This window comes from Eschrichtius robustus, chromosome 18, assembly GCF_028021215.1.
Source record: "Eschrichtius robustus isolate mEscRob2 chromosome 18, mEscRob2.pri, whole genome shotgun sequence".
NCBI lineage: Eukaryota > Metazoa > Chordata > Mammalia > Artiodactyla > Eschrichtiidae > Eschrichtius > Eschrichtius robustus.
Window position 1 is genome coordinate 617334 of NC_090841.1, and position 16187 is coordinate 633520.

Consider the following 16187-nt stretch of genomic DNA (forward strand, 5'->3'; position numbering starts at 1 on the left):
CAGCATCTCCCACCTACTTTCCCTTGCTTACGCGGTTCTTTCTCCCTGCAATGCCTCATTTCTTCTGTTTACCTCTGTAAGTTCTACCCAGGTTTTAAGGTCTAGTGCAAACCCCATATTCGCTAGGAAGGCTTTTCATTACAACGCAGACAATTCTTATTTTCTCTCACTTTCCTCTGGCATTTAATACAAGCTGCCTTAGTAGAAGTTACCCTTTTAGGTAGAGGGCTACATACCTCTCAAGCAGGAACCTGTTAGTTTATAAATTCTTAGCAGCCCCAAACTTTCTCAGCAGAAGGCCTTGTATATATACCATTAGTGTCGACAGCTGTTAGTAATAATGACCACCCCTTTGGTTTGAAATTGTTAACCAAATCTCCCCACCGATGGGTAGCTAGATTGGCTTCTCCACTAAGACCGCTACGATCCACTAGGGAAGGAAGACAACTTCAACATAAAGGATCATTCGCTACTTGCGACGTGAAAAGCAATATAATGAGTAATGCGTGGTGGTGATGCTTTCGACACTGGTTGGGCATGAAACGCTTCCTGAGGACCACGCGGCCTTGTGTGGACCCCTCAGGGTCCAGGGGGTAAAACAAAGAACAGCTTCGGGCAGCCGGCCGCCCCGGGCTGACTGGGGGGAGGGCTGGAGCTTCCTCGCCGCCGATTGGCTCCCTGGAGCCGCCGCCTCCGGTGATTGGCCACTGCCGCGAGGGACGCCGGGACGGCACGCGGCGCGGGCCTCACATCCGAGGCGGCGACGATGGAGGCCGCGGCGTCGAGGGCTTCGTGCGTCGCGTCCTCTGGCGGGCAGGTGGAGAGCAAGGGCCAGGCCTGGGGAGCCGCCGAGGCCCTGTGCAGCCGGTGTGGAAGAAGGTCGTCCGGAGCTCCGGGTGAGGGGCTGGCGGTCAGCCCTTGGCCCGCCGGCCGGCGGGGGAGCCGAGGGACAGGCGGGTGGGCAGTGGCCGCGGCGGCGAGAGAGAGCGGGGGAGCCTAGGCCCCGAGCCCGAGTCCGCAGGCCGCCTGCGAGGTCGGGACGCAGAGGCCTGGAGGGCGGCCCTCACCCCTCCCGAACCCCCCCCCCTCACCCTCCCCCTCAACCCCCTCACCTCCCGCCCCCACTCCCCACCCCTCCACCCCTCCCCCTCCCCCCTGCCCCCCTCCACTCAACCCTCACCCCCCCAACTCCCCACCCCCCGCCCCGCCCCCACTCCACCCCACCCCCCTCCTCCCCACCCCCCCTCCTCCCCACCCTCCTCCTCCCCCCACCCCTTGCGCCGCCCCCTTCCTCACCGACCGGTTCGAAGGTTCGGGAAAGGGGGGATGTGGGAATTTGGCCGTCATGCTGTGGTGAAGCAGCAACGACCCGTGATTTTCTTGCGTGGCTCTTTTTGTGGTAACGAAATGTTACTGAAATTAACAGACGGGGCGGGGGCGGGGGGACGTGTTGCTCCGTTTGGCTTCAGGCGTTGTTTGGAAAGCAGCCCCTCACTTTTGTGCGTCTTGTGTTCTTCTGTCCTGGGCCGTCAGGGGCACCGTGCGCTCTTGACCCGCCCACCGAGACTCTCCTCCGCTGAAAACAGGTTCAGGTTGCTTGAACGGCACCTAACGGCACCTCTGCCGGGGTGAGTTGTTGACTGTCAGCGCCTGGAGCTGCCAGAAAGTCTTACCGTCACCCTGTGTGACTGTCACATCTTTGTACTTGCAGAGCAAAAGTCAGTTTTCTCAGTCTCTCCGGGACGGACTCCGCTTGGGAGACCTGGGAGTGTAGAGAAAGTTGGTGTGTTTTCCGGGGGAAGAGGCAAGTTTCTCCTGCCCGGATTTCGATCGCTGCTGTTACGTAGAACATCTCCATTATTTGAATGATGTAGTACTGCAGAATAGAGTTTTAGAACGTGACATTTTTAAAATCACCGGTTCTTTCATACATTTGTATTGTGCTGAGAAGTACTCAGCTGGAAAGATGGTGCCTCTGCATGTAGAATTGTCAAAGTGCTTTATAAGCTGTAATGCAGCACACGTTATCTCGACTTGTACAGTATCAGAAATCTTATAAACGTAAAAGCGTTTTGATTTCCTTAGTAACATTATCTCTGGAATTTAAATGGAGCTTTAAAATTTAGCTTGGTTGTGCGAAAGTTTAAGATGTTTCCTTGGCTTAAAAACTAAAGCTCTTTTTTATCAAAAGGATGCAATTATTATAATATAAATCAGCAGGAACACTAATTTTATAGTAAATGATGACTAATTTTATTTAGCTACGTTTCCCTTTTTCTTGCGAAGTCTTTTAAAATGACAACCGTTTGAAGTGACATAGCTATAACAATTGTTTATTATGATAAAGTTCTGCTTAGAGTATTAAAATCTTGGCATTAGATTTTTAATCAAGATTATGGTATTTCCCTTCATACATGCTAAGTTTGTGAAAATGATCTTTATGTGGGTCGTGTGTGTGACAGTGGTGGCATCTGACTTTTGCCCTGGCTTCTGTCTTTGCCAATGTCTTAGATCATTAAGGGGGGGGGGGGGTGTCTTTTTTTTTTTGGAGTATATTTGATTTACAATGTTGTGTTAGTTTCAGTTGTAGGGCAAAATGAATCAGTTAAACATATACACATATCCGCTCTTTTTTTAAGATTCTTTTCCCATATAGGTCATTACAGAGTATTGAGTAGAGTTCCCTGTGCTATACAGCAGGTTCTTATTAGTTATCTATTTTATATATAGTAGTGTGTATATGTCAATCACAATCTCCCAATTTATCCCTCCCCCCCATCCCCCGGTAACCTTAAGATTGTTTTCTACATCCATGACTCTACTTCTGTTTTGCAAATAAGTTCATATGTACCCTTTTTTTCATTTATTTTTATTATTTATTTATTTTTATAAATCTGTTTATTTATTTATTTTTGGCTGCGTTGGGTCTTCGTTGCGCGCGGGCTTTCTCTAGTTGCAGTGAGCAGGGGCTACTCTTCGTTGCGGTGCGCGGGCTTCTCATTGCGGTGGCTTCTTTTGTTGCGGAGCACGGGCTCTAGGCGCGCGGGTTTCAGTAGTCGTGGCTCGCGAGCTCTAGAGCACAGGCTCAGTAGTTATGGCTCACGGGCTTAGTTGCTCTGCGGCATGTGGGATCTTCCCGGACCAGGGCTCGAACCCGTGTCTCCTGCATTGGCAGGTGGATTCTTAACCAGTGTGCTACCAGGGAAGTCCCTATACCCTTTTTTTTAGATTCCACATGTAAGCAATATCATATGATATTTGTCTTTCTGTGTCTGACTTAACTTTACTCAGTATGACAATCTCTAGGTCCATCCATGTTGCCGCAAATGGCGTTATTTTGTTCAAGAGCGGGGTTTTGCCAGTTTCTCATGTCGGCTCTCACTGTCCCCTTCACAGGATGGGAAATATAAATTAACAGAGGGAAGTGTGATCAAGTAGAAAGAACATTAGACTTGGAAACAGAACTAGGTCGGAGTCTGGATTATGCCATTTACAGATCACCAAAATGTTTATCCATCTCTAGGTCGAATAAATATTCCCAGCCTACTTAGCTCTGATATTTACAATGACCAAATGAAGTACGTCAGAGCACTTTATATGATTATAAGAGATGGCAGATTCAAAGTATTATAGGTACCAAATAACTATATAAACAAAGGCAAACAATATTACATAGCTCTGCCTGTTTTTTCTTCTGATTTTTCTCCCTCCTTCTGAGTTGTATTGTTTCTCCTGAATTTTGTTTAATCATCCATTTCTAACTAAGCTAGATATCTTTTCCTATACAAGAGAATTCCCTTTAATTTTCTCCTCTGATTATACTGAATATTCAATGTTGACAAACTGAAAAATTTAATTCACAATAGAATTTCATCAGTAGGTCACCACCATGAACTTCAATGTGGACATGCTTTTTGTGAACTGTGCTTGTTAATAACTGAAGAATACAGCACAATTACATGCCCTGATTGTGAGGTAAGTTTTATTGTCTTTCATACTGAATGCATTACAACCTAATGTTAAAGGTAAAAATGTTAGAGAAATAAAACATACTTCTAGTTAGGAACTAGAAACTTGCATTTTTGCTGCTGAGTCTTTTAAGTAAAGAAACCTAGCAAAAGGTAAAGCTTTTCACATCCATTTTATAATTGTTCAAAGAGATCAAGAAGAATGCAAGGTTAAGGTCATACACTTATTAGCCTACATATTTTGACTCTGGAGATTTCTGTGGAATATTTCCTTTTTTTTATTTATTTTTATTTTAATGTAGTATATTCCTTTCAAATCTCTACACCCCCCGCCCTTATTTTTTGGCCACGCAGCGAGCGGGATCTTAGTTCCCTGACCAGGGATCAAACCTGAGACCCCTGCAGTGGAAGTGCGGAGTATTAACCACTGGACGGCCAGGGAAGTCCCCAAATCTCTACTCCCCTTTTCCACACCAATACCATGCAAGCAAATTTTGAATTTCCCCCTGACCCTCAACCTTTGTGTGTCATCTAATTTACATTTGTGGAGATGTGTAAAAAGCCAAAACAAAACAGGAGGCAAACAACGGCCTAAAGTTAATGTTAACTTCAGAAGCGCTAAAAATAGTACAGTTGCACTAAAATCTGTGTGCCCGTAATAATGAGAACAAATTAAGGATTTAAAATAAAATTTACTGAACATTCTTTGCATTTACTACAAATATAAATGTTGCTCAGTTTATATAGTATGTTCCTGGAAAGTTGTCTTAATCTCTAAATTCATAATGTTCCACTTGAGAGATCAGAGTTTGGGGATTTGTATCCATTGTTTTCTATGGCAAACAATTAACATAGAGGCAGAAGACCTGGAATGCAGTCCTAGTTCTGTCACCCTAAGGCTGAGTTTCCTCATTTGTGAGATGGAAATAATACCTGCTTTTTTTATCTCATAGGATTGTAAGAGTCAAATCTGAATTATGTGAAAGTTCTCTACAAGCTTTAAAATAAGTGTGATAGTCGACCCTTGATTATTTAGGTGTGGATTAACTGGTTTGCAGGTTAAACGTGATAAAAATATATATAATAATATGTATATAAACATATAAATGTATAATTTGTGAAAGTTTCAATTATAGCATAAACATTTACATATAAGAAAACATCTGTTTTGGAATTACATACTTTACAAATCATGGCCTTTATTGTGGTAAATTCCTGTCCCCTTTCCCTTTTTTTTTTTTTTTTGACAGTCGGTTCCTCAGATGTGGCTAGCTACATAGTTAAGACAAAGGGGAACCTAGCTCCTGTGGTTGAAATGGAATATCCCTGACACATTGAGTCTTGTGGTGGGTTGACACATTGAGTCTTGTGGTGGGTAAAGAGTGAAGGGAAAAGGAAGAGGCAGAACTGTCTCTGCTCATATCCATCCTGTTCTGATATTCAAAAAACAGCAAGTTTATTAGAACGGTAACCTCTTGCCTTTTGTGGCAAATGACTTTGTGTTTAATGGTCTCTTAAATCACTATACTTGTATTATTTTTAGTGTTTTGGGTAACATCTAATGAAGTGTTTATAGTATATTTACAAATATTGGTTTTTGATTTTAGGGTTGTAACAAATCTATTTTGTATCATTTGACTAGTTCTGACTCTTACTTTGGGGGATATGTGATCTGTCCCATCCTTCCCTCCTTTTCCCCTTTCCCCCTGTGCTGAGTCCTTCAAGAAACCGTCCTGAAATTGTTACCACTCTTTTATTAGTTTTTAAAGTTTAGATTTTTCCTGATATCTTATATTTGGAATAAGAGATAATGGAAGAATCACATCTAAATTAGTGAAAAGTCTGAATTTATAGACTATTTCAGGATTGAAGTTTATTACTTTTAAATAATGTATATTGCTCTAAAAAGTAAGATTTAGGTACCTATATTCACATTAGACATATTTATAATTTATCTTTAATGTTGAAGGCCTAGGTAGTGCAGACTATTTCAAGCTTAAGCCTAAAATGATTCCATTCAGGGTTAATGGGTATACTTGTGTTCTTATTTCTGAGTTTGGGTGAATATGAATTTATCTATCAGTCTTTATCTTTTATAGTTGTATGGGTTTTTTTATAACATCCCTTCTCTGCTTTTGATTGATATTAATGGTTAATAATAACCATTCTATAATTATATACAGCAATATGGCAGGTTTTGTTCAAGGATAGGATCATACTTAGGTACCATTCCAAAAATACTGGCATTTTATTGATAATTTAGACCTGAGTCCAAAAGTATATTGGGCCATGAGGAAATGATAATTTATCCAATCAATAGGTAATTAATATATATTAAAATCCCATGTGGATTGGAAATGTTAATAACATGCAAATTGAAAATGTAGCATAGAAGAGACTGTAGATAATTGTGTGATCTTGGATGGGGAAGCCTTGTTAAATGTATCACTGAAGTCAGAAACCATAGAAGAAATGCCGGTTAAATTTGACCGCATTTTTTCATTTACAAGTAGAAAAAAACAACCAAGCAAAAACACCACCATACATAAAACTTAAGTGACAAGCTGTGCTGGGGGAACGGGGAGAAAATCTTTATTATATATATTAGAAGTTAAGACTCTTTACACAACTTTAACTGAAATCTTTTAAGTCAGTTGTATTTAATATTTTCTTAAATTTCCTGGGAGAAATGTCCTGTATCAAATGTACTGGTAGTAACATTGACTTCTTACTATGAAATGACAAGCCAAAGGGGCATAAGTGAGAAGGTGGATAGAAATTAAGGTTTTAGCCCCCAATTTTGGGGGGGTGCTCTTAAAAATAACATTTGATCCAGTGTGATTTTTTTAAAGTAACGCTTTTCTCCTAATTATCTAATAATAGATAACTGTCTTTGGTACATTATACTTGAAACTTGCTAGGACATCCTCTTCCCACCAAAGACACATATGGGAGACTATAACATTTAGTAGTCTGCTTTATTTCTCTCAGCATTAACCTATCCTCATGAGAGTCTCCTACGTTACTTTTAACGGCTGCATAATAAACCCTGGTACATAAGTGCTGTAATATAATCTCTTTATGAAAAACACTTAGGTGGTTTTCAAGTTCTTTCACTATACTTTTGCATAATTCCTCAAACCCACTCCCACCAAAAAAAAAATCCCATCAGCAGGTTCTGTTAATTTCTATGTCTTAAAAAAAAAAATAGGTGTTTGTATTTGTCACATTTTAAAAAAATGTTTGGCAATTTAATGGGCAAAAAATTGGGCATCTGCTTGTTTTAAATTGCAAATCCCTGATTACTAGTGAAATTGAGCAATTTTTCATATGTTGACTTCTCAGCTCTTCTGGGAGGATCTTTAACAGATCCTTCCAGGTCCTTGCCATATTTTCCTTTTGAATTGTCTTTTTTCCTAACTTGTAAGAATACTTCATGGGATAGAAATATTAACACTTCGTTCTGTGTATTTTAATTATTGATATTTTCTCCCAGTTTTTCATTTTTAATTTTATTACATTTAACCATTCAGAAATGTTTCCTTTTTCAGTTGTTTTTTTTCCCCCTCCTTCATGGCTTCTAAGTTTTCTTTGATTAGGCAGACTTTTCATCTCAGAGTTATACATATTTATTTTTTTAATACTTATATACGTATTTTAAAAAGGTGCATATTAAATGTCTTTCTGTTCTATATGATGTAAGGTGAGTATGTAACTTTCTTCTTCAGAATGATTAGCTGGCTTTCCCACACGATTTATTGAATAATCCTTCGTCTGTTTAATGAAAATGCCATTTATAGTCTGTATGGAGTTCCCGTATATATGAGGATCTGTTTCAGGGCTTTGTTCTGTTCATTTACAGTTGACCCTTAGACAACTCAGGTTTGAACTGTGTAGGTCCATTTATACGTGGTTATTTTTCAGTAGTAAATAGTACAGGACTACAGGGTCTGTGGTTGGTTGAATCTGAGGATGCAGAGGAACTGCAGATATGGAGGGCCAACTGTAAATTATATGCAGATTAACCCCGCATTGTTCAAGGGTCAACTTGTATTGTGCCACTACCCTAGTGTTTTAATACAGTAGCTTTATTATCTGGTGGGATAAATCTCCACTGAATGGTATGTTAAAATTTTTGTAATTCTTGCACATTATATTTTCCATATGAACTTTAGGTTTATATTAATTTTATATTAGATGTGTTTTAGGGTATTAAATCTTTGTCTTCAGGAACCTAACATAATTTTCCATTTATTCAGTTTTTGTTTTATGATCCCCAATAAGTTTTTTTGGTTTTCTTTTCTTAGGGCTTATATTTTTCTTATTAAAGTTATCCCCAAGTATTTTAGAGTTTTGAACATACCTTAAGATAGCACTGTAAAATTTTTACAGTAAATTTTTAAAGTAATGTTCCAAGTATTCCCTTTATAAGTGTGGTAAATATTTTAGTTAATGTTCTGTTTAATTAATAGCTGCCAAATTAACTGATTCCCTCAAAAATTAAAATAGGATAAAAATATCACATAAGTACAATTTTTCTTTGATTTAAAGAGGATTTAAGGATCTTTTCATTTATCTATGAATGGCTCACTAGTTTTTTGAATTCTGGATAAACAGAATTTATTGAATGACTTTCTGTTTTTTTGTTTTTAATCTTTTGTCCTAAGGTTGCTTCAACTATAAACGCAAAACAAGAATACTGCCCAATAGGTGGATGTATTAAAGAAGATTCTTTTATGGAAAAACTTCAGCCTAAAAAGTATGTTCCATGTGCACTTATTTTAGTATTTAAAGTTCAGTATGTTTCTGAAAGAGTTATTTTAGAATTATTGATTAAAGGTCATTCTTAGTGTTTCTAACCCATTGTTTACAGAGAGCTCTTTAAGTTTATAATTTGAGCTGTTAATGAAATGGAGAATCCAGCTCCTAAAGAAGCAGCATTAGTTTGTCCTTATTTAAAGTGAGGCAAAAAAAGAATGCAAGATTACCATTTCTACACCCTATTTAATTGTTTTAGTCTCTTTTACCTACCTTTAGCTCTTCCAGACTCTTTCCTGTTGTGTGGTTCTTCATTGCCTGTCCAAATAAAATCCAAAATCCTTTAGGCTAGCAGTCATGACTTTTCACATTACTGCTGCAGTTTCTCTGTCCAGATTTAAATGGGTGCTTAGAAACCAACAGAAGAGTTATTTCTTTGGGTACTAAAACCACTTGGCTGAATTCTGGCACCTGGTTATTGATAGAACCAGAGGTAGCGCTCAGGCTCATTGAATGCAGGTACTGCTCCCAGCTCCTCTCTTTGTATTCCATCAGTCACTTCCTCCATAAGCTCTGAGTGGAGTGATTAGAATAGAGCGTTAGGAATCTTTATGGCTCTGTGTGAGTCATAACATATAGGAGCACCTACATATCTAGCAGATGACTTACTGCGTGAGGGAGACCGACTTTAAAAGGGCAGTAAAGATTGTGCACCCGCTCCAGAGGAGGGAGCCCCTGCTCAGCTCCAGCCGGTCACTGGAGCCGTGTGTTGAGACCATCCCAGTGGTCCCAGATTATCCTTTTCTTTTCCAAGACAAAATAGAAATCTGGACTTCTACGTGAAACTTCCTTACTTTTTAAACATCATGCAAGTCAAGTCTGATTGTACTTGTCTAGATATGCGTAATGTCAAATACAGTTGCAAAGTAAAATTCAACTTTCAGAAGTAGATGAATCTGTTTTAGGTACCCCAATTTTTTTCCAAATTGCCATTTTTTAATTAGTTCTCCATGTCGAGTGTACTTACGTTAGAAACTCCTATTTCCTAATTTCGGTAGAGTTTGGTTTAAATAGTCATATATTTTAAAATAGAAGTATTCCTTGATACATGATATATTTCCTTCCTGATTTGTCTTTAATATTTTGAAACAGGAATTGAATGATGGACTCCTTATGGCTAATGCATTCACATATGTTTTCAAGAACATAAATATCCACTTTTTAAAGTAATTGAATGTTTAAAAATTACCTAGTGTATTATTTCTTTCTGTGAGAGTAACATTTAATCATAGTAAACTATCATAGGCTTATGATTAACTTATTCAACAAACACTGAGTGCTTACTGTGTGCCAGCCAACATAGGGATATAAAGATAAAAATAGGCCGAAACTCTAGCATCTGTAGACAAGAAATGCAGCTTACTCTTCGGTTGAAATTAACTTGCCTAGTAAATTCATTACCTTTATGTACATTAGGCAGGCCTATAAGTACATTTTTTAATAGCTGGTATTTGTGTGTATAAATACTTTAATTGAGCTTAGGACAGTTCAATGATTATCAACATCTCTACCAAAAAATATCCGGGAAGGAGAGATGATTAGGAAATTAAAGCACAATTTATACTGTAAGCTGTGATTTTTAGAAATTTGTTAAGAGGTTGAATTCTTGATTAAAATTGTTTTTATGTGAAAGCGTATTTAGTCATGGTTTTCCTCTCTTTGCATATCATAGATGATTGAGAACCCACTGTAAGTGTTCTTATAAGTCATCGTAAGAATTATTTTTGATAGAGGGTAAAAATCAGAATAGAAGATTTAAATCATTATATAAATGTTGATACTTAAAATAATGTACTTGACATTTTTCCAGGATGAAGAATTGTTCTCAAGACTTCAAAAAGACTGCTGATCTACTAACTGTTGGTTTAAAACATTCAACCTCCACACACAGGACTGTTTTGAACCCATCAACTGTAATAGAGGTATGAAAAATGTAATTCATGAAGTGAGATGAGGCCAAACATTTTTACTTTTCTCTGGTAGCTTAACTTTCCTCTCCTCTCAAGGGTCCTATAATTATAGATTGTTTTGGAAGCGTAAAGGTAACAGAGGTAAACCTACACTCCTTGCATGAATCTCTTGTTTTATTCTAAACTATGTCTCAACAGTTCTCTTTTCTTCCCAAGGCAGCCCATTTTACCTTTGACCAACTCTGTTAGTGCTCTTGATATTTACCTGTATGTAGGTGCTTCCCTTTGAACCTAGTTACTGAATTCAGATTCTGTGAAACTTGTATAAAGTACAAGTTTCTAAATTCGTTTCTTTTTTAAGATTTTTTTTTTTTGATGTGGACCATTTTTGAAGTCTTTATTGAATTTGTTACAATATTGCTTCTGCTTTATGTTTTGGTTTTTTGGCCGCGAGGCATGTGAGATCTTAGCTCCCCGACCAGGGATCGAACCCACACCCCCTGCACTAGAAGGCGGAGTCTTAACCACTGGACCGCCAGGGAAGTCCCACAAGTTTCTAAATTCTAAGTGTGATTTTCCAGTTGTTTTAATGGCAACTAAAAGGCCTAATGGCACTCGTTGATGATGATGTAATTGTTGTTGGAAGATTTGAATTTTACCAGTTACTACTTTTGATGACTTTAAATAATGTATTCTTTTAATTGAAGGTTAGAAACAGAATAAACTCCAAAAGGCAGTTGAATGGAGTATTAAGTTTTTTTGTTAAGGAGATCATTAGTGGGCTGGGAGAGGAGAGAGCACTGTCTTCCGTGTTTAAATCTTAACGTAGCCTAGTCATAATCCTGTTTTCTTAAAAACTATTACTTTTTACATGTATATATTTATGGCCGCGATAAAATTTTCAGGTAGTTTTAAGTTGCAAAATGTTTATAGGACATAATCCCATTTATTCAAAAAGATAGCTAAAAAAAGAAATCTGGAATGCTATCACCAAAACTCTAAAATGTTCACTGTTGCTTGTTTTCAGATTTCTGTAATGGGTCTATGTTGCTTTTGTAACCAAAACGGTAGCTTGATGTTTCTGCAACTCATACAGTATATCTAAGCATCTATTTTTATATTTTGTATTTGTATGTGGTCCTCCTCCCCCTTCTTAGGAGACTGAAACTGGGGAAGAAATTGATGAAGCATTGAAGGTGGCAGCCCAAAATTTTGAACAATTAAGTATTGCTGTAAAAGTAAGCATTCTGAATGATTAAATTCTATCATAAATTAAGGCATGTTCTCCTCAAATGTGTATATTTAGATGTAACATCACTGAAGGTAGAGCTTAGCACTGAGTTATTAAGTATGATAATCTAATGAGAGAAACGTACAAAAGAATGGAAAACTGTAATGGCCTGCTAGGATTAGTCTCCTAGCATTGTTGTGCTAGCAACCTACTGAAATTGGAGCTCTATTAAGGAACTCTCATTTCTGCTTGATGTGAGCTGAATTTTGTCTTGGAAGCATTGCAGATCACCCTTCTAACATTGCTCATTATTTGGCTGTATACTGTTACACTGAGTCTTATGCTCTTTTCTTTCTTACCTCATCACCCAAGAGAGAGACTCCCTCATTTACTGACAAACAGCAAGCTCCTTGAACCTAGCAATGGCAAATTTAACAACCAAGGCATTCAAAAGGTTATAGCTTATATGAAATTTAAGACTTCAACAGATGAATTTGGGAGGGGGGTAAAAATTCAACCCATAAAAGGTTCATGTCCTTCTCACATGCAAAATACATTCAGCACATCTCACACCCCCAAAATTCTTAACCTATTTCAGCATCAACTCTAAGTCCAAAATCTCATCTGAGTATCTTCTAAATCAGGTATGGGTGAGACTCAGGGTATGACTCCTGCTGGGGCAAAATTCCTCTCCAATCTGAATGTGTGAAACTAATAAATTATCTCCTTCTAAAATACGTTGGTTGGGCAAGCATAGGATAGACATTCCCATTCCAAAAAAGGAAAAATTGAAAGGAAAAAAAGAAAGATCTCAAGCAATGATTCTTTGTTTAAAAATATAAAGAAGTATGTAGAAGAGTCAACATTTTAATTCAAGTATTTTTAAAATATTTTATATAGGTATAAAGTTTTTTTTTTTTGGCCGCGGCATGCAGGATCTTAGTTCCCCGACCAGGGATTGAACACATGCCCCTGTACTGGGACCGCAGAGTCTTAACCAGTGGACTGCCAGGGAATTCCCTAATATTATATTTTAAGTTTTTATGAATTTAAGAAATCCTGCCAGAGAGAAACGCAGCTATCCAAAATGATCCATTTCCTGTACTGATTAAAAGTGATAAGAAGTTTAGAAAACTTAGTGGATTTTCTAGGCCTTTTTGCTAATTTATCAGTACAGAGTGCTAACAAAGATGTGATCTTGTTGACAAGTACCAGGATTTAAAGTTTAACCTTGTGACTTATTTTCATTATCTGATCTCTTGTGTTGTTATTTTGAAAGGTCCAAAAAGTACCTTTTACTTTCAAAATTATGTTGAATAGTACAGTTCCTACAAAATAAAAATACCAAATTAGGTCTTTGTGTTATGTTCTTCCCAGATGCTCGAACACATATACAATCAAACAAAAGAGGAGACAGTCAGTCTTATAGAGGTTCTGGAGAAACAGTTTGATCAGCTTTTCACTTCTCTTGATTCCAGGTAATAAGTTAAAAATATAGACTCAGTGCAACTGAAGCTTTTAACATTAACTTGTCATTTTATTCCTTTGTACAGACTGAAGAAATGAGTAAATTTTAAACGAGTTTGGAAGGTAATGGGCGGTCCCTACAGGCTGATGTTTACAGCTTCAAAATGAAGAACTATTTATTTATTTATTTATTTAGGCTATTTGTCTTCTGATCCCAAAGCTGTTAAAATAAACAATTTCTTTCTTAAAGCAGTTAGCACAGAAAAGTACTTTCTAATTCTGAATCCTGTTGTAGAATTCAGCATACTTGGGAAAATGCAAACATACATTTTCATGTGGATAGTTCCATCATTTTTTTCAGGTATTTGCATCAGAGCAAATAATACTCTAGTGATTTTTCTAAACAAATACCATACTGTTACATATCCATTCTTTTTAAAAACGTTGATATATATGATCTCAAATAATCTTTAATCACACTTTGCATTTCAAGAGACAGGCTCATAAAAGTTGTGATAAATATATTTAGAAATGGTACTTGTCTATTTGGCTCTTAGTTCTTTTTTTTAGTCTGATTAGGATGACTAGAACATATGCTCAACACTATGAATGAATCAGTTGATATTCTTTATTCCTCAATGCTGATGGTATCTCACATTTGGTATTTAATTATAACACTTAAGTGATAGGTCATGTGCATGCATTTAAAAAATATTTCTTAAAAGTAGTAAATATACGTAATGAAGTTTACCTTTTTAACCATTTAAAAATACAGTTTAGTGGTGGGGGGAGGGGTAAATCAGGAGCTTGAGATGAACATACACACACTATATAAGATAGATAACCAACAAGGACCTACTGTATAGCACAGGCAACTGTACTAAATATTCTATGGTAACCTTTTTGAGAAAAGAACCTAAAAAAGAAAGAATATATGTATATGTATAACTGAATCACTTTGCTGTATACCTGAAACTAACACAACACTGAGTATCAACTATACACCAATAAAATTAAAATTAAAAAAGTAGGTTTAGTGGCATATGGTAATTTTATGTTTAACTCTTTGAAGACTGCCAAACTGTGTTCTATGGTGGCTACACATGTTACCTTCCCACCAGCAGTGCACAAAGGTTCCAATTTCTCCACATCCTCACCAACATTTGCTGTTTTTTTTTTTTTTTTAAAGATGAGCCATTTTCAGAATGTGAAGTGATGTCTCATTTTTGGATTTGACTTACATTTCCGTAATGGCTGGTATTGTGGAGCACATCTTTTCATGTGCTTATTAATTGACCATTTGTTTATTTTCTCTGGAGAGGTATGTATTCCAGTCCTTTGCCCAATTTTGATTTGGATTATTTATTTTGTTGTGGTTGGAGTAGGAGTTCTTTATACATTGTGGATGTTAGTCCTTTATCAGATACATCATTTTCAGATATTTTCTCTCTTTCGGTGGCTTACCTGTTGTTTGTGTTTTTTAAAAAAGTTTTTTATTGGAGTATAGTTGATTTACAATGTTGAGTTAGTTTCAGATGTACAGCAGAGTGATTCAGTTACACATACATGTATTCTTTTTCAGATTCTTTTCCACTATAGGTTATTACAAGATACTGAATATGGTTCCCTGTGCTGTACAGTAGGTCCTTGTTGTTTATCTACTTTATATAGGGTAGTGTGTATCTGATAATCCCAACCTCCTAATTTATCCCTCCCTCCCTTTCCCCTTTGGTGCCATAAGATTGTTTTCTATGTCTATGAGTCTGTTTCTGTTTTGTAAGTAAGTTCATTTATATTATTTTTTAGATTCCACATAAAGGTGATATATGATATTTGTCTTTCTCTGACTTCACTAAGTATAATATTCTCTAGGTCCATCCATGTTGCTGCAAATGGCATTATTTCATGCTTCTTTATGGCTGAGTCGTATTCCATCGTATACACATATCACATCTTCTTTATCCATTCATCTGTTGATGGACACTTAGGTTGCTTCCATGTCTTGACTATTGTAAATAGTGCTGCTATGAACATTGAGGTGCATGTGTCTTTTTGAATTAGAGTTTTCGTCTTTTCCAGATATGTTCCCAGGAGTGGGATTGCTGGATCACATGGTAACTCTATTTTTAGTTTTTTAAGGAACCTCCGTACTGTTCTGCATAGTGGCTGTATCAATTTCCATTCCCACCAGCGGTGTAGGAGGGTTCCCTTTTCTCCACACCCTCTCCAGCATTTATTATTTGTAGACTTTTTGATGATGGCCATGCTGACCTTGACCTATGTGAAGTGATACTTCATTGTAGTTTTGATTTGCATTTTTCTAATAATTAGTGATGTTGAGTATCTTTTCATATGCCTGTTGACCATCTGTATGACTGTCCTCTTTGGAGAAATGTCCATTTAGGTCTTTTGTCCATTTTTTGATTTTTTTTTTTTTTTATATTGAGCTGTATGAGCTGCTTGTATATTTTGGACATTAAGCCTCTGTCGATCACATCGTTTGCAAATATTTTCTCCCAGTCTGTAGGTTGTCTTTTGTTGTTTTGTTTATGGCTTCTTTTGCTGTGCAAAAGCTTGTAAGTTTGATTAGGTGCTATTTGTTTATTTTTGCTTTTATTTCTTTTGCCTTGGGAGACTGACCTAAGAAAACACTGCTTCTGTGGCTTGTCTTTTCACTCTCTTGATAGCATTCTTTGATCCAAAGAAGTTTTTAATTGATGAAGTCCAGTTTATCTGTTTTTTCTTTTGTTGCCTGTGTTTTGATGTCATATCCAAGAAATCATTGCCAAATCT

The 16187-nt window shown here is 37.3% G+C and overlaps 1 protein-coding gene across 1 annotated transcript in view; it reads left to right on the forward strand.

Annotated features, from left to right (window-relative positions):
* The first annotated feature begins 766 nt into the window (after positions 1–766).
* RNF17 (ring finger protein 17) overlaps positions 767–16187 on the forward strand; it is a 116987-nt gene continuing 101566 nt past the window's right edge. Inside the window, exons 1-6 of the mRNA XM_068527037.1 lie at positions 767–896; positions 3881–3975; positions 8636–8727; positions 10597–10708; positions 11854–11934; positions 13305–13405. Of these exons, the coding sequence (XP_068383138.1) occupies positions 767–896; positions 3881–3975; positions 8636–8727; positions 10597–10708; positions 11854–11934; positions 13305–13405 (611 nt within the window). The remainder of the gene's footprint in view (positions 897–3880; positions 3976–8635; positions 8728–10596; positions 10709–11853; positions 11935–13304; positions 13406–16187) is intronic.